This window comes from Anarhichas minor, unplaced genomic scaffold (assembly GCF_050575085.1).
Source record: "Anarhichas minor isolate MPS153535 unplaced genomic scaffold, ASM5057508v1 ptg000010l, whole genome shotgun sequence".
NCBI lineage: Eukaryota > Metazoa > Chordata > Actinopteri > Perciformes > Anarhichadidae > Anarhichas > Anarhichas minor.
In genome coordinates, this window is record NW_027466456.1 from 3077227 (window position 1) to 3103050 (window position 25824).

The 25824-nt window shown below is 42.4% G+C and overlaps 2 protein-coding genes across 2 annotated transcripts; one reads left to right on the plus strand and one right to left on the minus strand.

Moving 5' to 3' along the window:
• The first annotated feature begins 898 nt into the window (after positions 1-898).
• Positions 899-13542, plus strand: mef2b (myocyte enhancer factor 2b). The gene is made up of 10 exons (XM_076087568.1): positions 899-1044; positions 1147-1184; positions 4973-5053; positions 7072-7275; positions 7472-7600; positions 7814-8003; positions 8803-8951; positions 9096-9210; positions 9662-9773; positions 10601-13542. Exons 3-10 carry the CDS (start codon positions 5000-5002, stop codon positions 10911-10913), a joined length of 1266 nt encoding a protein of 421 aa, XP_075943683.1. The 5' UTR covers positions 899-1044; positions 1147-1184; positions 4973-4999; the 3' UTR covers positions 10914-13542.
• Positions 13543-15390: 1848 nt separating this feature from the next.
• On the minus strand, positions 15391-21145 carry tmem161a (transmembrane protein 161A). The gene is made up of 11 exons (XM_076087569.1): positions 21020-21145; positions 20360-20463; positions 20174-20257; positions 19829-19920; positions 19474-19630; positions 19099-19314; positions 18785-18928; positions 18567-18680; positions 18255-18429; positions 18023-18119; positions 15391-17406 (listed from the first exon to the last, which is right to left on the minus strand). The coding sequence occupies exons 1-11, from the start codon at positions 21020-21022 to the stop codon at positions 17102-17104; spliced, it is 1491 nt and encodes a 496-aa protein (XP_075943684.1). The 5' UTR covers positions 21023-21145; the 3' UTR covers positions 15391-17101.
• Between the last annotated feature and the right edge of the window lie 4679 nt (positions 21146-25824).

Below are 25824 nucleotides of genomic sequence, written 5' to 3' on the forward strand. Positions count from 1 at the left end.
TCATGTGCCCAGTTTTACGTGTGCTAATTGCATCCATTGCATCCATCAATTGGGGACGAATAAAGTGATAAATCCATTTTAAGATCCTTATTTTCTCGTTATTCTTGACATACTAGGTCATTATTTTGAGATTCTTAGTTTCTAGGGTTCTTTTTAGAGCTACTTAGTCATTATTTTGATATGCTAAGTCAAAATATTGACAAAGTTTCTCATTATTTTGAGACGCTAACTTATTGTTCTGGGATCTTAACTCATTATTTTGAGATACCAAGTCAAAATATTGAGAATGTTTTCTCATTATCTTCAGATAATAAGTCATTATATTGAGATACATCAAAATATTGAGAAAGTTTCTAATTATTTTGAGATACAAAGTCATTATTTTGAGGTACTGATTCAAAATACTGAGAAAGTTTCTCATTATTTGAGATGCTAAGTCATTATTTTGAGATACATCAAAATATTTAGAAAGTTTCTCATTATTTTGAGACGCTAACTTATTTTTCTGAGATACTACGTCATTATTTTGAGATTTAAGTCAAGATATTGAGAATGTTTCTCATTATTTTGAGATACAAAGTAATTATTTTGAGGTACTAAGTCATCAATTTGAGATACAGGGTCATTATTTTGCGATATAAATCAAAACATTGAGATCGTTTCTCATTATAATGGAAAGACTTCCAATCAACTACTAACTATCTACTAACTCTATACTCGAAGACAAACAGGTTCCTTGAGACACAATCTCACCAAATGGTTGGTGTCTGCTAATAATGCGGATCTTTTTAGTAGCCCTCCTACACACACTGATTATAAAATAAAAGAGTGTAACTGGTGCTGTGAACTCGCTGACAGGCTGGAGGGACTGCTGCGTTTGAAGGCGGATGGGAGGCGGAGGAGCTCGTCCAATGGCGCGGCCGAGGAGGAAGAGGAGGAGGAGGAGGAGGAGGAGGAGGAGGCGGTGTATGATGACAGAGAGAGAGGCGGCTGTTGGAAAGCAGCGCTCCTGATTCTCAACCATCCGCTACCAAAGCGCACCAGGTGAATATCTGCCCATCAGCGCGACACCAGAACACAAGGCAACACTCCGTTTAGACGTCTGTGTTTTATTTTGTATTTCCTGTTTGTTTGGTCTCGAGACAGCGGGTGAAACTCCGTAGAGAGAATTACATCGACAGCAGGTGAGATGTTTGTTTTTCTTTCTTTTTTTTCTGCGTTGAGTATTTTTAGGATCTGTGTTGTTGAGGCTTTCTGTGTGGACACTTTAAATAGCTGTGTTTAACGTACCTGTTTCCGTGTCATTGAACGCAGCCTATAGATGAGGCTATATTAGACAGGGATGGTTGGCAACTCGGGGACAGACGGGCTATTCTTAAACGGTCTATTTGGACTGACGTCAGCAAATTATTAGGCCTAATTATCCACTAACATTTTTTTCAAGCCATGTATTTTTACATTTTTATTTTTATTTTTAGCCTCCAATGGCGTGCTGTGCAAAATGAATCCTTTGGATATAGACACATCCCATGACTCTCTCTCTCTCTCTCTCTCTCTCTCTCCATCTTTCTCATCCGGTCAACCTGTTGCATTTTCATTCTTCACTGCTGAGGCTCGTTCAAGACGTGCACTGTGAGCTCATGTCTGAGATTATTCAAGATTAAGACGAGTGTAACGCGTGTTGTGTTTCATTCAAAAGAGCAGAAGAAGTAGGAGAAGTTTCCTCCTGTCACTTCACATTAAGGTGTGTCTCATCTTCACATTGTCTCACAGTCAGGGGGACCAACTTTATTTAAAGTCATCAAAAAGTCTTCTTTCATATATTCCACTCATGCCTATAGGCCGCTATTGCTATTCAGGCTATATCGAGGCAATTCAATTATCTGCTGTTAAAATTAGACAAATATTTCCTCACCATTACTCTGCAAAGGCCCGGTGAACCGCATGAACTGCCTGACCCTCAAGATGACACACACACATTTATTTATCCTGTTATATTGATGCCTTGATGTAAAAAAATAAATGAATGAACACAAGCCTCAGTAAGAAAAGAAGAGTAACACCTTCCTCTTTTTAAAATATGTTACAGTTTTTGTCACAACTTTGGTTTCGGAGGATTTCTTCAATGGTTCATGCAAAAGTTGCTTCCAGTTTTGGTCCGGGTTTCACATTTTATCTTAACACGAGACGTTGATGCGACTGAAATGACTTAAACAGCGAAACCAAGGGGCTGCTCGCCCGGCCCGGCTCGGTGTCATCCACACGGCTGCAGAGCTGCTGCTGCTATTCCAGTTCACTCCATCGCTGTCGTGTCAGTCAGTCACACAGTTTATCTGTCGACTGCTTTCATCGTACAATCAATACATGTATGAAACATTGTATTTCACAGAAGCAGGAAGATAATGACGCAGAAACGTCCGCTACTAAATGGATTGTTGTTGCAGTATTTTACTAATGAAACGCCTTTGATTAATCTGTCAATTGTGTTTAGCCATATTGAACAACCAAACGGTCCTGAGTGTGATTGGCTGTTATAGGAATCCATCACATAGGAAGCCATAAGCTTCTCTGCTCGCACATGTTCGGCATGTTTTTGCAACATTATCAAGCCATCATGCTCTAAATGACTCATGGAAAGAAAACCATCCAAGCAGAACCCCCAATACTCTACCGATGCCCTACTTATTTCCCTTCTCATTCATGCGTACAGTTCGCCGCAGCAAGAGAAACCCAGCGGTGCAATAGATTCATCTGAACTTATTAAATGATCTTGTCTGTCGATGCATAAGCTTCTAGTCTTTCCTCTGTGTGTTCATCGTTGTCCCAGTGAGGTCTCCGGTGATTGGCCACAAAGCTCCCAGGGTATGTCAGCGATCAGGGCGAACCGTGTGCCGCTGTGCTCACTTGTTTCCACCGCGTCGCCTCTGGGAAGGCGTCTGACAAAGGGCCGCCGTCGTTCCCCATAGAAGCCCGAGACCCAGGGGCGAGAGTGCATGTGTGCAATTACTGCGCTATTACAGGACACACAGTGAATCTGTTTTACATTCACATCTTATCGTAGTACTTTTGATGCTAGCTGAGAGGTATACAATCAAAAAAGACATTTTATTGTGCACGTTTTCTCAGCGACAACATGTTCAGGAGTTGACCGTAGCGATGAAAGGCCACAGGCAGCAGTACGTGCATTCTGGTGCATTCGCAGACCTCAAACGGCAGTTGTCGTGCGGGAAAAGATCCAGAATTAGCTGATGTGTGAAGCATAGCCAGGCCTTTTCCTGCCTGTCTCAGGCCTTCGGGGCCTTTTCGACAAACCTACTAAACCACATAGACTTCTAGCTATAACTCCACACCGTTTGGCTTGAGGTGTAGCTATATTTACCCAGCTGCTCGTGTGTTTTAACACGGCGCTGATAGTCGTCGTTTGGTTGTATCTGAGAGGAGAGGTACAGATCTTTATCTCAGGGGTTTTACAGAAAACCCCTGAGATAAAGATCTGTCTGCCCTGTTTAGAACACATGTCCCACTTCCCTCTCTTCTCGCCATCGACATGTCTTGATGTGCAGATAAATGGCCTCGCTTGAGTGACAGATCAGCTTGATCTAGAGTGAGTTGAATTGTTTGTGGTGTGGCTGGAGGTGTTAGTTACACAGACCAATGCTGGTTTTTGTGGTCCTTTACTTTTAAGCAAGAGCTATTTGTCCGCAGTGTGGCTTGTTTTAAAGTCTCGACAGCATCAGTAGCAGCATCAGCAGCAGCAGCAGCTTCATCTGCAGCTGTTGGCGTCGAGGTGTGTCTTGTCTCTGCAGCACAGTGGACATCACAGGACTTTATAAGGTAATGATGATAGCAAAGAGGTGGATTCCTCCAGAAATGCCCCAGATGCCTGTGTGCCAAGCTCACGTCGAGGGACAGCGGGCACTTTAGGGGTCGTGGGAACACAGGAGTCATATCCGCTAAGGCACCATCAGGAGGGCCGGGGGACTAAAAATAGAGAAGTCCGATACATGTCCAGTATTGAGGGGAAAAACCAGTGAAAAGTGCTCCGGGCTTTGGAGAAGCACCGTTTGGTCGGAGGAGTGAAACCACCACTCAGCGTAGTCGTATGACTGATAGTGGAGCGTAGAATGGAAATAACCCATACAGCAAATCTATGTATGCACTTAAATTAGTGTTTTACTTAGTTTGCATCAAAGTCACTTCACGGCTGTCACCCATAATGCATTTTTTGCATTTTTTTCTCTCTCCATAGTGTGCATCTTTATACAGTCCTGCAGGGTCAGAGACCGCAGCGGGGGTTTTCTAGAACAAGAAAAAAAAAAAAAGCGGGTTTTCAAAAATGGACATTCTCAAGCCAACCACACAATCCATCCATGTCTTGCTTTTTTTCCTGTGACCTGGCTGTGCATGAGAGAGGAGTGGGTGGCTTTTAGCTGCAGCTGTCTTTCAAAAACACACCGTTTTCCCTTTTCACTGTTTGGTTTTAGCTATTGCCTGCTGAACCTTTAAAAGGAGCTATCGACTGTATTTTTAACCCCGTCTCTCGGGGCCGTGCGGTGCAGGCGAGCACTGAGCCGCTGGCCCGGGGGTGACCCAGACTGTGGGTGTCAGACTGTGTGGACTGCTGGCCCGGCAAGGGACGCTCTAACTTTAGACCGCATCGCCTCATGGTGGTAAAAATAAACAACCCTGCCCTTCCTACGGAGGAAAAGAGACTTGAGTCATTTAAACCAAATGCATGACATTTTCCCACCAGAATTATTTGAACGTGAAGACGAGTGTTACTGAATATTAGCACTGTTTTGCATGTGCACAAGAAGAAGCTGTTAGCTCAGTGGCTGAGGAACAAATGTGACACTCAATAAAACTTTTGCATTTTCTTTGAAATAGAGACGGAAAGTGTTTAATATCACTGCAGCAGTATGAATGCAAAAACATGTTGTATTCTGTAACATTGTTATATTTTATTTCACAGGTGTCAGAGTGACAGACAGCAGAAAAAATGGGAAGAAAGAAAATACAAATATCTCGTATTCTTGACCAGAGGAATAGACAGGTGGGCAATATTTCATTTATTTTTTTCATTTATTTCTGCATGTGTACTGGGGCCAGGTATCGGCAACAATCTGGAGATACGGGAGTTACGATATAATATATTGCAATATATTGCGATATTGTAAGCAAGGGGAGATATTGCCGCCGTCCTCGACCAAAGAAATTCTGAGTCGACTAACACGGACACGATTCTGTCGACTACTCGAGCAGTAGACTTAATCTACAAATCTGTAAATCTTTCTCCACAAATAATCACACAGAAAGCACTATCTCGTGTTTACCAGAGATGTGCTCATACGTTTCTTGGAAATAAGTCATGAATAAGCATAAAAGCTGACAAGACGACTGATTAGTCAACTAATTGACTAAGAGGAGGCAGAAAACTGTCATAATATAAAGAACACACCACCATATGCATCACATCTGAGTAAGAACAGTGATCTGCATTTGCATTTATCACAGTCTCTGTAACATCCAATAACACTACATTTTGTGCAGTCTGAGCTGCTGTCTGACATGAATCTTTGCGTGTAAGTTTAAAAAAATCAATAGAGTGTTTTTGAGAATTAATACAGTCTCTCAAAACATAATATCGCGATACTCTACTGTCGCCTCACAGCAATAAAGTCCGGGGTTCGATCCCCGGCCTGTGCAGGAGTTTGCATGAACTCAGGTGGGTTTCCCGCCAAAACATGTAAAACATGTTGCGTCAGTGAGGACATCCGCCATAATGCAAAATCTCAAATCAAATGTGACGATCATAAAAACAGATTTCCATTCCGGATTTACAACAAGACGGAGATAGACTGTGGCGAAAAGATTTGTAAATTCATAAATATTAGTGCCTCATGAGTGCAGGAGATGCAACAAAATGCTGACGTAATTGTCCCATAGTGTACAGACAAGGCTGAGAGTCCAGTAATGCATAGGACACACAAACACACACTGATTTGGGTATAAAATACGTTTCGTGCATCGTGCAGCAAGGACTCAGCAAGAGGGGTTAATGTGTGTGGGAAAGATTTCTTCATGCTACAACACTGGAGGAAATATCACATTTTGATATCAAGACATCTACATCTTACGGTAATTGCTCCATTTTCTCACTTGCATATCGAGGGCCAGCTCGGAGCCAAATAGGTGTAAAAGCAGCATTGGGTGAGACTTGAGCGTTAGAGAGGAAGGTTTGCTGTGAATTTAACAAAATGTGAAAGATCGAACAGTGAAAGGGAGATTTTTCTTTGGTGTTCCAAAAGGTCAGTAATGGCACTCAGGCTCTTTCACACTGAACAAAATGGACCGAGCACTTTAACAGAGCGAGGAAATATGGTAAAGCTTAAAAAGAAGACGTGTTTGACAGTATACAGTAGAGGTAGTTCTTTGTCAGTTTGATGGACGATGGATCCGATAAAGCAGATTATATATACAGAGCAGTGTTGACGTCAATTTACGGCCAGAAGTTACATATATTTTACTGGGTCACCACAGACTGAGGTAATGTCAGTGACACACAAGAAATCAGAAGAAGAAGAAACGCGTGTTAAACTGTGCTGGCAGATACGATTTGTTTCTCATATCTGATCTTCAGGACTGAATGTTTTTTGGTGATAAGGTTTGTTTTTTGGGGAGTTTTTCCTTATCTGTGTTGAGGGTGTGAGGATAGACAGTGTTGTATGCTGCACAGATTGCAAAGGCTTCTGGGACAAACTTGTGATTTTAGGCTGTTTAAATGTGGCGGACTGTCAACACTGTTATTTGCAAGCAATCAGTTAGAATTTATGTGTTTTTCTCTTCCAATAAAAAAACAAAGATTTTATTTTCAACTCAACCCCAAAAATTATAATGATTATGATTATGTGGCAACTACAACACACTTTGACTATATTTATTCCCGTTATTCATTCCTGCAGAAATATTTGAACGAGTTCACACCAAAACATTTTTTACGTATTTGTCTTTAAATATTCCTTTGACTCTATCTGATGAAGACGACACAAACCTCTGTGTGTGTTTTTTCAGGTGACTTTCACCAAGCGTAAGTTCGGTCTGATGAAGAAGGCGTACGAGCTGAGCGTGCTGTGCGACTGCGAGATCGCTCTCATCATCTTCAACAGCACCAACCGCCTGTTCCAGTACGCCAGCACAGACATGGACAAAGTGCTGCTCAAGTACACCGAGTACAGCGAGCCACACGAGAGTCGCACCAACACGGACATACTGGAGGTGCTGTGCACGCTGCTATTTAAGGAAATGACAGTGAATCATGATTTAGTGTTCACGAAATTATTTCAGAGCAGGAAGCATTCACATGAAATTCCAGTTGCAAGATTGTTGTATTTTGCATGAAATTTTGCATGAAAAATAATTTTTCACTGTCATCGTGGGTCATTTTCCACGTGCACTTTCTGTTCTGTATCAGACTCTGCGCAGGAAAGGCCTCGGTCTGGACAGCTCGGAGCTCGACAGCTCGGAGTGCATGCAGGTGGCTGCAGAAAAGTATCCTCTCAGCGAGGGCATGGATCTCTCGTTGGCTCGCCAACGCTTCTACGTCAGTCCACACACACCTCTGCTGTCGCACCTCCACCACACAAGCACACGCACGCGCACACCTGAAGTTGATGTGTTTTAAATATGGATTCTTCGAATTCTCATGACTTTAATGAATTGAAAGAGCTTTAAATGACCAGATATTTCTTCCCTTCCGGACAGTTTCTGGACTTTAATTCTCACGCTGTTATTTCACTCTGGTTTCACTCTTCAGGCTCCATCCCTCCTCTCACCGGAGGCCCAGTTCCTGGTGTCTGCAGGCTGTGAGAACGGCTTCCCCAACTCCTCCGGACCCGGCATGGCGTCCCACAGACCTCAGGCCTTTAAATCTCTGAGCTCCAGACCCGGCTCTGCCAGCCCTGCTGCTCCACACGCACACAATGCATTCATGTCTCCACACTCAGGTGAGCAGAACTGGATGAAACGGAGTCATTTTACTTACAAAGAGAAAGATTTGCAGGACTTTTTCACATGTCATATGATAATGACATTAAATTACAACTCTCTACTGAACGGTAAATCGCTTTTCAAAGACACCAGCGGTTTGCAACTGTCCATTTACAAATTGGCAATATTTCACGGAAAGTTACCATTGGTTTCCTTATTGAGCAATGAACACATTTCAGCCTTAAAAATAGATGCGAAGCATTTAGCCTGATAATCCATGCAACGCTCGCTAAATGCTTGCTGCACAATTCACATGCGCACTTTCAACTTTCTGTGCAGCTGGCTGTGAACTCACAGGAAGTGTGTGCGTACGTGTGTGTGTGTGTGTGCGCACTGATCCACACACGCAGTCGGTCTGTTTTGTGAAACTGGCCCTCCACCAGTGTGAACAGCGGCTGTCACCAGTTCTGTGGTTTCTGTACAGAACGTATCACACCTGCCAGTGTTTTACTGCTCACTGATGTTATTAGACACTGATCATTGACAGCCTTTGTGATTTTCTAATAGTTGACTCTGATTTTTGTGATCAGGTCAACAATGCAATAATAAATGCGTTGTCCATTGTCCTATAATGATCGGATACCAAGTCAAGGGCCAACCTAAAAGAAGAAGTTTGTTTTTTTATCACACTTGTGCACAGAAACCGAGCGAGGTGAAAAAAAAAAAAAAAGTATCACAGAAAATAAATTATCCCTCCGTGAGTGAAACAAGCTCACATCTCTTTTCACTTCCTGCTCCTCTCTTTTTGCCGTGAAGGTATCGGCTACTCCGTGTTCTCCCACGGCAACCTGAATCGAGCTCTGGAGATGAAGAGCCCCCCTCCTCTGAACCTGGGCAGCGAGAACCTGCGGGGGGATGCTGCTAATCAGTGCATGGGGGCCTCACGTGCGAACCACAACTCTCCTGTAAGTCACTATCCAGTGTGAGCTGCTTTAAAATGTGTCACACTTCGCACATGATATTATATTCATATTGTATGCATGAAATGATGTCACTCTACCACTACAAACTCGAGATTGTTTGACTGTTTCTCCTTCCCTGTTCATCAGAGAGGTGTCTTGTACCAGGGCCTGCACAGCAGCAGCTCCATGGTAGCCATGGGCAAGGCCGGCCTGCTGGGTCAGGGCCTGGGAGGCTACGGCCTCCCCTCTCCTGGAGCCTCTGGTGCGTCTATCATCTGTCCAGTGGTGGTTGCTTTCCTGCTGAGAGTTAGATGAGAGGATTGATACCACTCTCGTGTCCGTCTGTTACGAATCAAGCAGCAGCTGATTAGCTTAGCTTAGCTTAGCACAAAGGCTGTAAACAGGGGGAATGAGCTAGCCTGGGTCTGAACCAGCACAGACCGAGGAGCAACAAGGACAGGTTGTGGTTTTACCACTGGAGCTAGGCTAGCTGTTTCCCCCCTGTTTCCAGTCTTTATGCTAAGCTAAGCTAAGCTAACCAGCTGCTGGGTTCATGTTTATAGTACAGACATGAGAATGTTGACTCTCGGGAAGAAAGTAAACTTTTTGAACTATGGTCTTATAGTGAAGACAATCTATCCTATCATTCACTGATTCTGGTTTATTAAAATCTTTCTTCTTTTTCATCTTTTGATTAATATCTCTCTCTCCAGAGTACAGCCAACCTGGTTTTTATCACTCTGTTAGTCTACAACGAGGAGCAGTGAACCCCTGGCAGCAAACACAGCCGCCTCAGGACTCCCATGGGCCTCATATAAGCCCAGGGTGAGGATATTAATGCGTGATATGGTACCTCTGTGAGGATGAATTATGGCACAAAGTTGAATCTGCACTCTAGTCTTTGCTCTGCAAGGATTTCTTTATCCACTCTTGCTCTGCAACGTCGTCATCAGGCACAAACAAACATCACATTTCATATACATATCACAATATGATGCAATTATCAGCATCAGAATGCCGAACGATATGTTAAACAGTGAGACGGAGCAATGGGAATCAAAAAAATGGGAAATATATTAAAAACTGTAATCAAAAGAAAAGGATTGGAAAAATAACAGAATTTGGTTTTCAAGAAATAAATATTAAAGAAAAGAAAAAAGAAAGAAAGAAAAAAGATTAATTAAACAAGAACATTAAAAAAAATTGTATTTACTGATAATAATAAAATGATCATAAAAAATAAAAGTTAAATATGATTAAATACATTAAAATAAATAAATAAAATAAAAGATAAAAAATAATTTAAAGGATATATTAAATAATAATAAAGGAAAACAAGTATGAAAAAAGTGAAAAGTTAAACATAAAATAAAGAACTTATTATTATTATTAAGTCTGTAAAGATGTTCTTCGTTAAATATGGAGCCACACATTCATGTTCCCGGGTTACATCTGGTTCCTCTTCTGGTTTTATTTCCTCTTTAAATGGAAGATATGTTAGAAGCCTTTCTGTAACTGTCTATTCGATCAAAACAGCCTTTTTAAAATAGATTTTAAGTACATACAATTGTTGTCAAGCTGCACCATATGAACTGAAGACATGACATAACACTGACGATGTTCAAACATTTCTCTTGTCTTGTTGTTTCCAGGATGTCCAGTGGAGGGTGCTCCTTCCCCTCCCAATCCTGCTCCTCAACCTCTCCACATATGCCCTCCCTCAACCTCAGCATCAAATTGGAGCGTAGCTCTCCGGAGCACATGTCCTCACCCGCCTCCCCTCCTCTACACCACCTCAGGCAGCACTCTCCAATGAGCAACCCCGATTCGGCTCGCCAAACCCCTCCAGAAGCCCGTCCGGCCAATGAGACGAAGGACTTTCCCAAAGCCGGCTACCAGCAGGGCGAAGAGGAAGGAGAGCAGCCCATCAGGCAGTTGGAGATAAGTGATGGGTGGCAGAGATAGTTGGCTGCTGCAGTCTAACACCATCTCCCATTCAATCAGCTATCCTCCATCAAAACCAGTCCTCTCTTACACACACACACACACAGATATATAACACAGAAGATGGGGTCGATTTGTCCCCATCATCCCAGAGAGGAATGCCTCTCTTTGTCTCCTCACACAGAGCTGGTCTCTCCTGGGCGAAGGAGAATTTATCACTCGATTGATCCCACGAGGAGACGAGATGCGTAGACATTTTCTTTTTGTTTGGTTAGGTTTAGTTTTCTGTGTGGAGCTAATGTGAATTCGAAAAATACAATTTGAAATGTGTTTTTTTTTTTTGTTTTCTTAGCTACAGCAGCACATCGGGACCAGCTGAATTTCTCCAAAGCAGCTAAACCGTCTACGTACATATTTGTTTCTCCCAGCGGTCTTTAGTGTTTGACTGAGGTTTGGTGCGAAAATTGGAAAAAGCTGTAAAATTACCTTTCACTGTGTTCGTGTAAATGTTACAGTGAAAAGTAAGGTGCAGATGGAAAATGACTCATCACACCAGCCAGGTTAAACCACTTAGTCTGTGTGTACAGTACACCTTTACACCTTATGCCCCTCTTGTTATATAAGCTTTAATGTTTTAGCCTTTAGCCCAGAATCATTGACATGGTCCACATGAAATCAGCTATCCCCCATCACTGGAGCCGTGGCCTTTTTTCAAATACACTTTGATATTTTAAAGGAGTAATTTACATTTTTTTCCCATGGACACTGAAAGACTTTTTGATTGTCTGAAATTATTCTTCCTGTCTATGAAAAAATCCCTTCAAAATGATATTCTAATGTAAAGAGATGGGGGGACTAAATCCAGTCTGCAGTCTATAACTCAGCTAATTGTAGGCTTCAGTCATTTGAATCAGTCAAATGAAGTTGTTATCTTTAAAATGTTGTGTTTTTAGTACAAAATTCCTACTTCGTGTTTGCCCGCACAGTGTTTCACTGCATTGGTGGAGGAGTGGAAGGATTACTGAACGGGGCTACTGGGCACAGGCCCAGAGGCCCAACGTGTCAGGGGCCCTCCTGGCCTTCACCTACAAAATGTTTTTTAAAGAGACAGGTGCCAACCAGGAAGAGACTCAAAATGACCACACAAAAAACATAAAACAACCACAAAGAGAAGCAAAATGACTGCAAAGAGACACAATGCAACCGCAATAGGACTACAAAGAGACACATTGCAACTTCAAAGAGATATAAAATGACCACTAAAGAGGTCAAACAACTATAGTAACTGTGTTTCTTGGCAGGTGGTGTTGCCTTTTGCATGTCTGTTCCCAGGTTGTCTCATAATCTGCCCATCGGTGGAGGGACAGCCAAGTCTAATTTATGTGTAGAGCACAATCTCACACTGAAGGAAGGCAAATGGCTTTAGTAGTTTGTACTAAAAATACTGGTATTTTGCCACATCTCAACTTAATTTGTCTCAGATCGGTTTAAGCATCATATAAACTCCAGATTAGTATAAAAATGCATTTTTACACACACACACACACACACACACACACGTCTTACTGTACATTGGAATCATATTGAGCAGAGGATACACACGGACATTAACGGATGTTTTTAAGACAGACTTACAATGAAACATGAAGCTATCCTTTACAGTTCTGGGCGTCAGTGTCTCTCAGGGGCTTGGATGATGTTTTTCTTGGGAAGTTTGAAAACGGCTTATTTCTATCTTTATTTGTGAGATTGTAATTGTGGATAAGCTAAGCTTTAGTTGTATTTTTCCTCCAAATAATGCTACTTTCTATTTTTTACTTTACCCCGTCAATAAAGTTATGGCAGTCTACAACTAAAGACCAAAGTGTTCAAATATCGTCTCTATGCATTGCAATCAAATGCTGCAACAGCCAAAGACATGATGCGTGTGTCTGCATCGGGTCTGATTTAATCTAATGATATCAATCATTTGAAGGGCTTTATTTAGTAGCTGCATAGTGAAGGTGGAATTGAGCTTTGCTGACATCATTGTCTTATCTTATGATATTTAGAAATATATGAGTCACCGTGTATTGAATGAGTCTAAATATTCATATTTCATTTTAAAAAACACACATTATTTGTATTGAGGAATGTTTTCATTATATCTGTAAATGTGCTTTGCACTGTATTTTTGTGCACTGGATTTATGTTCATTTTAGTTTTTGCATATTCAACTTTTGTTCTGCGGGTTTGAATGAATTTCCACCTGTTGTCCACAAGGGGTCATCTTATTTCACAAAATGTCGTATTTTAAATATTAAGTGCAGAGCAGGGAAGACCAGCCTTAACTATTGGTGATTAGTTATCAATGAATGAATCTCTATGACAGGACACATGGTTCAGAGGTTCAGCCTGAAGACATGCAACCAATACATCACGACAAACTGCAGAGACGCTTTGCAGAAGTGCTGCTGTGGAATTAGCTCTTTTCATTTTTTTATGCAGTTATGTGGATTAATATCAGCGTGAAGAAATGATCAGTATTCTGATGTTTTTTGGGGGGTTGAGTTTTTATATGTTTGCTGAATGCTTCACTAACAGAACAAAGACAGATTTCTATTTGATATTTGTTGTGATTCCTTTTAAATAAAAAACGGTTTGATTTGTATGTTTGCCTTGCTCTGCTTTTTATTTTCCACAAAGGAAATCTTTCCCTTGCTTTAAAGAAACGTGTCTTTTTTTTTTTTCTTGTACATTCCAACCTGAAGACAGATAAAATGCCATCCGCCGTGTGGCTATCAAGCTTTCATGTGTCCATTTATTTAGTCTTATCCAACTCCGCTCCATCTTTTTGAACACACTCACTCCCTCATTATCATGTCTGGCCCCTGTCAGGCAGCGCACCACGCAGCCACCAAACGAGAGCAACAAGAATGGGCCACTTAAAAGCCTGGGGACCTTTATGTCTTCAAGTAAAAAAAAAAAAAGGCTCCACAGCTGGTTGTCTCACAGTAACTCTGCCGGTATCCTACAACTATGGAGCATCCACGCTCAGAGCAGAGCCCGGGTCCTCCTCTGTCGTCTCTCCTCCCTGAATGAAAAGAGGCTCTCGCTGGGGTCATGTCTGGTCTGCTCCCCCGAGACCAGGCCGGCCCCGTCTGTTGGCCATGTCTGGGTCCTGCACATGCACCGACTTAACTGACTTGGCCCCTCTGCAGTCCTCAGCTCAGACTGTGGGGGGACCCCAGCACAGATGCACGTAATTAATGTGATTATATAGATACGTCAACCCTGTCACCTTTCAGTTCATCAGGCCGCGCGCTCTCACAGACCTGTCTGAGGCTCAGAGAGGACCAGAGATCCACTGCTGTACGTTCCCCCGAACAGGAGAAACTCAAACTCAACTCCTCAGTCATGTCTTACAGGAACAGAAACATTTTCATTGGACATTTTTTGGCACACTTTCAATGGCGCCCATGCATAATACATATGGACTTACTTATAATGCGTTATAATCTGCTTATAGCACTGTATAAAAGCACTCAATAATACTCAATGCTTTACGACAGTAATCATAACACATTATAAAGCATTTTGAAATTCATTATAAGGTTAAGTTTAATAATTTCAAAATTTCTTACACTATACACTTTCGAATGACTTTTAAGTCATTATAAAATGCATTAAAATGTGGTTGTTAGACAGCATTATGAATATGTATGAGTGCAGAACATCATAATTATATAGTGCTAAAAGCAGATAACACATGAGCATGTTTAAAATGCTTTATGGACATAGAAAGTGTTCTTTAAATAACAAAATGTAATGCTATTGATACACGACATCCCAAAGCTGAATCTCAACGATAATAGATGGGATGTCAGATTATTAACCGGTACCCCCCCCCCCCGGAATGTCTTCACTTGACTTTGCGATTGATGACGTCCTCCAGTGAAGCTCGTGCAGCCAAGTGGTCGTCCCTCCCTAAACTGGAGAACCTGCGTGGCTTTTGATTGGACGTGGAAGTCAAATGATATCGCCAATAAATCATTTAGACTTTCAGACAGAGCCTCTCCAGCCTCGCCCTGGTGAAAAGGTCACGCTCTTAAACTGTTGATAGACGACCGGCATGTAAATCTAAATGTTTTGATAATGTCACGAAGCTTCTAAATCGAGTTTGAATCTTTTTAGGCCGCACTGACAAATGGAAAAGATTTGGAATATTTCCAGAAAAATACCAGTTCCTGTTGCCAAGTTGAGCCAAATATTTCTTCCCAAGCTTGTGAGGGACGTCAGGTTCATAGTTACCATCAGTGATTAAAAATGATCCTCTCAGGAGGTTGGGGGTCAGAGATCAGGACCCAGCACGGCGGCGAGACACCCCATTGTCATGCACGAGGCCTTTTGTCCATCGGAGCAGCGACTTTTTAAAAAGGAAATGATTCAATCAGCAGCATCTCCCACGCTCCTCGGAGGGAAAGCAGAAGTAAGTGTGAACATCAAGCGGACACGAGTCTGAAAATAATAAATGTTTTATTGAGCCACACAAAATAAAAACAATTCAGTTACAGGTAAAGGTTTGCACACCATGCATTCAGAAAATCCCCCCAAAAAAAGCAACATTTTCATGTGAAGTTGACAGTTTAATGATTTCAGAGCATTCAATTCAAATATACTATCTAAAAATCGGAAATTGCCACAAAACAATACAAAAATGTTCAGAACAACAGCTTCTGTATTATTTCTAAATAACAAAAGTTATTCGAGGCAAAGTTTCATAAATAAATAAATAAATAAAATCTACGGACGCAAAACTCGTTCAAAGTAGGCTTTGATCAAACGTACGTGTACATGAATTATAATTGGCAAGAAAAACAGCAAAAAACTAAAAGCTGATGAAGCTAATTAAGACACTGCAACTAAACGTGTTGCCAGTGAGTAGTGTTTGAAAAGGAAGAAAAACGAAACAGAAATGGGTTTGGAGAGTTCATTTCATCTATTAACAGATTCTATTCATTCTAAATACGTACGATTCGGGAGAAAGGAGATTTTAAGATTGACTCAAAATCCCTGAGCTCCCAGGCACTTAGGAATACTGAAGGAAAGTCTTCAGCTGTTGGCCGACACACAGACAGAAACCACAGCTGGACTCACGTTCAACATGATGGATCGGAGCCTAACTACACATTTAAAATAAACACGTTACAGCAGAGAAAACAATACAACAACAAAAAAACATTTAGCACTCTTGAATCGGTTCTTTACGGGGGACGAAGAGTCCCTCGTAACAATATGACGTCTTAGCTACACAGGGAGGAAGCACGAACACTTACCCTGGTATCAATTACACATCTTAAAAGCAGCATTTAACAATGTTCTATTAAAGAACTATTCAGGTAACATTGGCATAGGTACGTCCGAAAAAGGTTCATGTTGAAATAGCTGATGTCTGGGGGCCTGTATCATGAAGTGACATTCGTGGGTCAGCTGGATATCTTTGGGCTTAACTCCCATTTATCAGACAGAGTCAGAGAAGGCTAACTTCAGAGGATCAAATGTAAGTGGATCACTCATAATAAAGTACAACAAAGCAACAGGATGTCTCTTCTAGAATACTGAACATGTTGAAAATACCTAATTCTTACACTTATCTATAGCCGTGAAGGAAATGATTCCACCTATTTCTAAAAGCTTCTTGTGCTATTCAACTTGTGTGATTATACTGAATATCACCTTTTAACACCACAACAAGCTAATCTTCCCTGTGGAAATATCTCTGAGTCACATTCAGTGATCCTCTCACGGCTCTTGTGATAAACTGAGCCAGACAATAACCAGCTTTGTGATACCGGTTGTCGAAGATCGCTAATGTTAGACTCGGTGACGCCGGGTAACCCAAAGAGAGCCAGACTAAGTAGATGTTGCTTTGTGATACACAGCCCAGTTCTCTCGGTGTTATGGATACCAGTAGCCTGCTGGTCACAAACAAAAGCCACAAGGGCAACAAGGTAGTCAATATTGCAACAACAACAGTGTCCATCACCTGTCTCCTCTCAAAAGAAAAACAAAGAAAACTTGACCAAACCTTCTGTTACAGCCACGCGGTGCATTCTGTCAGCAGCTGCGTGTTTTGATTAAATGTCCCCTTAGCTGCTTTTGTGTTGCTGCAAAGGAAACCTGCAGGCAGCAGAGGGCTGGAGCTGCATCGCAGGTTGAGCACTAGTCAGTTAGTTCTGCATGAGGTACTGGTGGAAGTAGATACCAAACAGAGAGCTGATGACCTGGCAGGCGGCCACCCACCACGTCAGGAAGGCGAAGAGACCTCTGAAGAAGAGCGGAGTGAGGACGGACCGCAGCGCCATGAAGGCCTCCGACAGGCGAGCCACTGTGGCCTGGATGTCCTCCTCCATATCCTCCATCCCCTCTTCGTCTTCATCGAGACCTCCGGGCAACACGGGGGCCGCGGTGGGCATCACCAGTGCTGGTGTCACCCCGGGGGCCCGCTCTACACCGGGGGCCCAGGAGAAGTCCCCTACAAGATCGGTAGAGATCAGGCAATATTTAGAGTTTACAGCTCAACTTGGGAGAAAAAGAGGAAGAAAGTAGACCCTCGAAAGAAACTATTGTGATGCGTCACCGTCTTAACATTTACAATGGATGCGTCTAATATTAATCTCCACTGTCGCTGCAAATGTCTCAGTGTGACATTAAGAGGAATAGCTTGACATCTTGGGACATTTGCTTTCATACTCTTATATCTGTCTTGTAGATATATAGCCACAGCCAGCAGCTTGTTAGCTATCCAGGTTAGAAACAACAAGCCTGGCTCTGTGCGTAGGCAACGCAATCTCTCAGCACATCTAAAGATCACGAACACGTTATGTCTCGTTTGTTCAATCCGGAGGTTATACGCTGGACTATTTTTGTCTAGAAGCAGCAGCTGTTTCACCGTTTCCAGAGTTTATGCTACGCTAAGCTAGCTGGCTACTGGCTGAGGCTTCATATTTAACAGACAGATCTTCTCCTCTAACTAATTAAACATATTTCACAAAATGTCCAACTATTCCCAGAAATCTATATTTTGCAATAAAGATGCAGAGTGGTCTCTTCCTCTGATGCAGTGGTCATGATGGTGATGTTTTACTTACCTAGGGCCTTGAGTGCCAGTGTGGAGAAGAGGATGAGAAAAACAGGAACCAGATACTGAAGAGTAATTACCGTCAGGTAGCAGAAGATACGAGTGACCTGAAAAACAGCATATTTATTCTCAGTTAACGGTTGGGGAGTTTTCCCTTTTCTAATTCCAGTAAACCTTCGCTTTATGTAAAAACTTCTGGATTCAGACGGTTTCCGAGCTCAAGTCCTTCATGAATATCTGACCTTCCTCTGAATGTCAATAGCAGCGATACGTCCCGCCTCCTTCTTCATCTGCTCCACCCACTTCTGAGCCAGGTTGAGGTAGGCCTGCAGGTGGTAGCGAGTCAGTAACAGCCGCAGCACACACGACCCCACGACGATCCACAGGCGCATGCAGTCAAATGATTCACTGGAAACTCTGCAAGCGGGAGATTTTGAGAGGATCAGAAAAAGTCAAATGTGGCCTTTGGAGGACATCTTGCATTAGTGGTGATTATTTCTGTCTTGAGAATTAGTTGGAGTGGATAAAATAAGCATATATGTACGTGCACTCACATCATTACTGAAGTCTTTCCCATAGGTGCATTGGCCAGGAAGTCCCTTGCGATGGGTTTCACCCACAGAATCAGCACAATGACTGGAGAGAGGAAACTCAGGTGCAGCAGAATCCTGCAGGAAACATTAATGACATCTAAGAAAGCAAAATACTGCTAACGGAATGTTTGTTGATCAGACAGAGTACTTGTTGCGGTGGTAAATGCATCAGTTCTTACTGGATGAGTGGTCGGTCTGAGTTCATCTGTACGGCATCTAGATGCGTCTGAGCCAATCGCAGGCCGGGGAACGCCAGCAGAGCACCAATGTAAGCAGAGAAGGCGGCCAGACCGAGCTTCACGGTCAGCTTGGTCACTGGGATTCTGAAGGGAGTCAAAACAACAAACGTTAGGGTGCGTCTAGCACAAATATTTGTCAGGTAAAGTCTCTGTGTGACTCATGCATGGTACTTAACCAAGGAGGTGTCTCTTATCGCATGATGCAACGTCAATCGGTAAACTAACAACTTGTCTTTGCAGGAACAGATACTTACGACCAGTCAGCGTAGCCCTGCTGTTTGGCAAAGACCTCCAAGTTGTCAAAGAGGTTGGAAAAGCCCGACTCCAGGCCGAACTCCAGGTAGTCCTCTCTGACCACAAGAACCAGCATGGCCACGAGCAGAGACAGGAAGCCAAAGGCAAGGCACACCGAGCGCTCGCCGCCCTCCTCAGAGAGGAAGTAGTGGCTCATGAGAGTGTGAAGGGTCTTTCTGAGGGTTGTGGGTTAAATCAAAACAACCAAGAGGAAAAATAGCGTTCATCCAGTCCAACACTCCCCATGTTTTAGGCCACTGTGTCTTTAAATAAGCTAATTATGTTCAATTGTTTACAGACATATGTAACAAGGTGACTTCACAGTTGAAGGATACACACTGAAGAGAACAGTCAGGACACACCAGATGGCTCCGAGATTGACCTCTTTGCTGGCATCCACCATACTGCAATAACCCTCAGTGAACAGGAAGACGACGGTTGCATAGACGGCAAAATCTATCAGCCACTGGTACTCCAGGAAAAACCGCAGCACTGAAGGCAGAAACAAGACACAAATACATGAGTAGGCTCAGAATGTTAATCAAAACTATGATCCATGATTTCTTATCAAGCAGGGACTATGAAAAAAATGTAAATACTGTAAATGCATTGCGAGTCAATAGCGGAGCTTGAGCGGTGTTTGTACATGACCAAAGTCACCGTGATGTGGATAAAGTAGTGTTTACTTACCGAGCGAGTCAAGGGCTTTGACTGGAGCTTTGTCCAGGTGAAGGTCAATGTCTTTGGGCACAGTGAGAGGCTTACTCTCCCCGTTCTGTCTCCTAGAAATCAAACAAAGACGACACACGACCATGTGACATCTGCTGTTATTGAGTTATAAAAGAAGGAAAAGTGGCCTCTTTCTAGAAGTACAGTCCAGCGCTGGCAACACAAAGGCATTACTCTATCTTTATTTCTAAAGAAGTGCACAGATCTAGACATAAAATTTGTGTTTAAAGACAATTTTTTCCTCCAGGCAGCTTTATGTTGTTGTGACTCCCTTCTTTATCATCAGACCTCTCCCCCAACTCCCACCTGTCTCTCCTGGTCGGTTTGGGCATCTGCTTCCCCGCCAGTGCGCACAGCTCTCCCTCTGACGGGTGTTTGAACCGGAACAAGCTGAAAGGAACGACAGGTGTATGCATGTATGTATGCATGCATGCATACAGAGCACATTCACATTATGCGTTTGTATAACCTGATTGTAAGGGGTTATTCTACCTGCCATTGCAGATGAGCCAGCGTGCAAATGAGCAATGTGGAGCCATCCTCTGCATGATGCAGGCGGCCAGCAAGCTGACCACCAGCTGGATTCCCATCAGCGCCTGTCAGAGCAAACACGCACATGTCCAAGTATTAGATCCAGCTCTAAAAACACCCTTTTAGGACATGAAATCAGCTAATGTTGTGTGTCAGCAAGTACTGCGTCAGAGAGTATGCGGGCCTTGTCTACAGTTGTGACAGTCAGTCAAGACCGTATTTAAAGTTGACTCGGCATAAATGACCTAATAAAGTTTAAAGAACAGGCAGTTTTTGCCGCAACAAAGGTGAGTTACTCCTCATATCACAGGCTGCGGTAGATGTCAAGTCGCATACCATTCTAAAACAGCCAACAGTGAAAAATACATTAAGCATAGGATGTGTTGAAAGCTCCTGCAAAATGAATGAAAGTTAGCAAATGGCTATCGTGCTAAATTTAGTTCAACTTCGCCACCTGTCAACGCTGCTGCAAACGTTAGCTAGCTAAGTAGCTAGCATTAGCACACTAGCTCTCGTGGTGACCAAATATAGGCAAAAATAGCTCCAATGCGAATTTTTACATCAGGCTGTTAAGACTGGTGACTTCATGCCTGGTGTGTTGGTGCGTGTGAATTAACTTACCATCTCTACCCTCGAAAGAAAGACGTGGTTAAGACCAGAATAGCTGATGCCGAGAGCTTCTTCACATGCAGGAAAGTCTTGACAGCTGAACCAACTGGCATGTGAAACTGCTGAATGTCCCGGATGTAGTAGTGGAGCCGGGCGCTGCCTTCGTGTGCTCCCCCGGAAGTCTGTAAATTGGAAGACTTGTAATTTTCTACCAGCGCAACAACGTGTGCTACTGTTTCATAACATTTATTGCACTGCAGCGGGTTATAAGTGACGTTTCACATTGAAAACACGAGGTAAGATACAATATTAAACTACAGCAGCAGTCAGTGAACGCGTTACCGTCCACTGTAGTGTTTTTATAGGCTTTTGCAAATAAAGCAGCACATTAAAAGGACATGTTGATATCTCTCTTAACAGTTGACTTACTGCACAGCCGCCATTTTTAAGATGGGAAGAAGAGAGGAGTTGATAAAAAAAATAAAATACTCATGGCAATCAGAATCAGAACCGTTTATTGCCAAGTATGTTACACCTTTAATTTATTCCTGCACTCTCAGCAATTGGCTAAACTTTATAAGCAGCATTGGGTTTTGTTTGCCCCGTTTTTCCTCTGTTTTTGTTTAATATTCCCCTAAAAGGATGCAAGAATTGACCATTATTCAAACATAAGGAAGTAAAAGACAGTCATGTCTTCTGCTGTCTGATGTAAAGATGCATATACATTATTTATCTGAAAGCATGAGGCTTAAACAAATATATGATTTTAATTGGCATTAAGGTATTAATACTACTGCAATGAACATGGCATTCAACATATCATTAGGCTATAGCAGCCACAGAGAAAAATAAGTGCTTTCATTGACTCGTAGTAACACAGACAGTAATACATTGTTTTTCCACATTATTACTGTTGGACATACACAGTTTGTCTGAAAAATATAGAGCAGACAAGTGTACAAGTTAAGACATATTCTCTTCCAAATAAAGAAAACATGGAGAAAAAGAGGAGCCTATTAATGTATCCAGCTGAGCAGCTTTAATTTCACCAACATGCTCCCACTCCTCATCTCTAATTAAAATGTAAAATGTTGCCCGTCTTAGTTCCTTGTTCTTCCTCAATACCCCTGAACACCTCCGTGAGATCCTCCTAATGATAATCTCCATGTTTCATGCTTCCGCCATCATGTATCTGAACATTTCATTGGATGGAAACAAACATTATGCAAATGGTGAAGCTTAAAGTCTCAGATATGCTCCTCTTACGCTCTACTTTGGCATTAACAGACACCAGGGAGGGGAGCGAGAGGAACCGGGGATTTTAGTGTAATCATGAACTAAAGTGTTATTTTTCCATTTAGATGGATAAAAATAAGGAAATACTTCATAATACCAACATTGTTATCTTCAATCCTGTTATCTTTGTAATTTCTTTGATTTATTATGTTGTTTGATCTCTTAGCCTCAGATTATTATCAACCATGAGGTGTTTGGGAAGGGCAACAGCTCTGGGTGCACTGATGCATCCTCCGTGTGTGGTAGGATGAAAATGATTGTCCACACACACACACACACACACACACACTGGCCTGCACGTGCATTATAATGTCAGCTCATCCTCTGTGAAGCGGAGGCCCGTGTGCCTCCAACAGTGCCGGGTGTTTCCAGCAGCACGCCCTCCAAAGGATCTCTTTCCAAAAAACCATTCACCACATTCTAATCTGTGTTTAGCATGTGCGTTCATGTTATTTGGGTGGTCCGCAGAAGTTGATTGAATTCCCACTTTTCTGCTAATTGGCGACACCCCGTCTGCTGAAGATGTGTCTGATCCTTCGCCCCCGTGAATTTGCACACAGGAGCATGACATTTCAATGAGAGCTGTGAATTCGATCAAATGGAGCTTTGTGCGACGAAGCAGCAGCATCTCCGGAGGGCATGTATGTGTATGCGCCAGCGGGCAGATGTCTGTAAACATGAATCACATAAAGTTAGTTGTTCAGCTCGATATCAGACTCTGTGTGGTTGAGCCTACACCCTGAGGCAATTAGTCAATGCCATTCTGAGCAATGGAGCGATCACATTTTAATTGCAATTTCATTTTTGCATATTACCTTAAAATCAATAAAGGTGCATGTTTCTGCATCTCTTGCTGCAGAGTATAAAATATACACAGTATGTAGGACCAGACATGCTTAAAAGTCATTTTTTGCAAGTTCAAGTCAAGGTACTGTATCATCACTCCCTTATCTGTTAGAATCCAGTATCAACCCAACAAGCCCATTGGTTTCAACCACAAGACATGGTGTTCGACACTACGTGTCCCAAAGTATTGTTTTGGTTGGATCAATGGATCTGTGAGGAACAAGAACAAGTCAAGTCTCAGGTTTTTGAGGCCTAGGTCCAAGTCAAGTCTTTGAGAGGCAAGTCTAAGTCAAGTCTCAGGTCTTTGACCTAGAGTTCAAGTCAAGTTTCAAGTCTTTGACGGGCAAGTCCAATAGTCTTAAGTTTTTAAGGGTCAAGTCCAAGTCTCAAGTCTTTAAGCTAGAGTCCAGGTCAAGTCTTAAGTCTTTGAGGGGCAAGTCCAAGTCAAGTCAATGTGTGTGACTTAACTGCAGTCCCAAGTCCGAGTCCGTATCTCTGGTATTGACTGATGTGATGAACCAGAACATTTGAGAACTCGATGACCTGTTACATGTGAATAATGCAACATAAAGAGATGCGTGTTGTTTCATTCGCCGCCATAACATCTTCTCCTTTTGTTAACGCCAACATTTGCCATCAATCACAAGCAGCGAAAATATGCAGAAACACATTTAACATTCTGTACATTTGCCCAACATCTCCGACATTAAACTGTCAGTCACACTGTGAGAAGAAATGTCTCTCTCTCTGGGTGGAAAAACACTTCCATAATCATCATCTTTGACACAAATGCTAATCCCTCTGCCATGTTAGCCATCTGTGGCTGAAGTGGCAGGGGCAGAAATTACTGAGGAAAATGGACACAAATAAAATGCTAATTCACCACGGGCTACAAGTGGATCCCCTCCCTCTGCTCAGCTCGGGGGGCCTCTCGGTTCCCACACCACTTCCCTGTGTCTCTCCCAGGGTGCTGCTGGGATACCGGCGGCTGCTTCGGAGCCCGCAGCAGGGATGCGCCCTCCGATTGGCTCGTCTTTGTTTGCCCCCATGCATGGCATTCATCGGCCGATTTGAATATATGCAAATGTTGCAATGGTGCCCCGTCAAAGGAGACTCACCACCACCACCGTGTTTTTTCCCCCCGTCTCCCTTCATTTTCCCCGCTCTTTTCCTTTTTGTCTCTCCCCTAACTGCTGCAGATAGCTGTGGGAACCATCTACAGAGGGCCAGATCTGCTTTGCCACAGGGATTTATTTAGTAGTGAGACTCATGACTGTTAATTACACAGGCACACTGTATATCATAAGGAGGAGAGAATAAAGGTGTAAAGGTGATGCACGGCTTCAACCTGGTCGCTCGTTAATGTCTGTGCTGTATACAGTCAAACCAAATATCACAGTTGTATGCGTGAGATGTGATGGTGCAGACGCATGCAAGCAAATACTGTACATATTTAGCTGGTTACAATAAGAACTTTGCATGTTGTGTGTATATATATATATATATATATATATACTCAACATATATTGTTGGTTCAAACTTGCAGTCCAAGTTTGTACGGTAAAAAAAAAGAGACAGACAAAATATGAAGATGTAGCTGAATCATATTTTGACTCTATAACATCAACAATGACTCCGTTCGTGAATTGATCGTGAGCCAAAATGCACAATACCAGGACTCTTCATCACTCTTCAACCATCATTCATGTGATCGTTTATACGCTCCTCCTGCTGTGACACTTCATAATGTCTTCCGTGAAAAATGCCTCTAATAATAATAATCTCGCCCACAGCCAGACCATTAACGCATCACAGTAGAACTCGTGCTCTGCATTCATTTTACATTTTCTTTGGCTCGTCTACTTTTCGGGGGTCCAGATTGGAGCAGAGGAGAATTATCCGGGCCTGGCTCTGCTGTCATGTGTTAAAGCCGTTCCTCGGGCTCGTCCTCACACAGATTCTGGATTTGGTTGGCACGAATCGTTGCACACTTAAAGCTACTGTAATTACGCAAATGTATGCTGCTAATCGTATTTCACTGAGTGTTTGTAACGCAGAGGATCCCGTGGGTGATCCGGCATGCACAGATGGGGGATGTACATGCACACACAAAGACAAACGCCAAAGGTGTCATTTGTCACGTTTGCTCTGTTTTGCACTATTTCCTTTGAACCTACGGTGTCAAATGAAAACATGTTCACACAAAAATGTTCATTTACACTAAAAGAACGACATATTAGACACGTCTCTAACATGGACTTACAGTCCTCTTTACACAAACTCTTAACTCATTTATCTTTTCAAAAATCTTAAACTCGTGTATTTGTTCTTCATCTACATCCTCACCTTTGTGCTGGATGTATATATTCAGTTTTTATTCAAAGGAAATATATGTAATAATGGCTTTTCCGTGGCTCACCGCATGCTTCATGAAAGGAAGAAGCCTTTCATATTTTGTTTATCCAGACACTGCATGCTCTAAAGAGGCCGCACCAGTGTCCATCTGTAAGAAGCTGTTTACCTGTAGTCTATTGAAAAACCCCACCCTTTTTATAAAAACAAATGCAATGGTTTTGTAATCATTTTATTAATTTTAAAGGTTTAACAAATGGACATATACATTTTATTTATTACTAGTCAAATACATTTTGCTCCAGATGTTGTCCTTTTTTTCC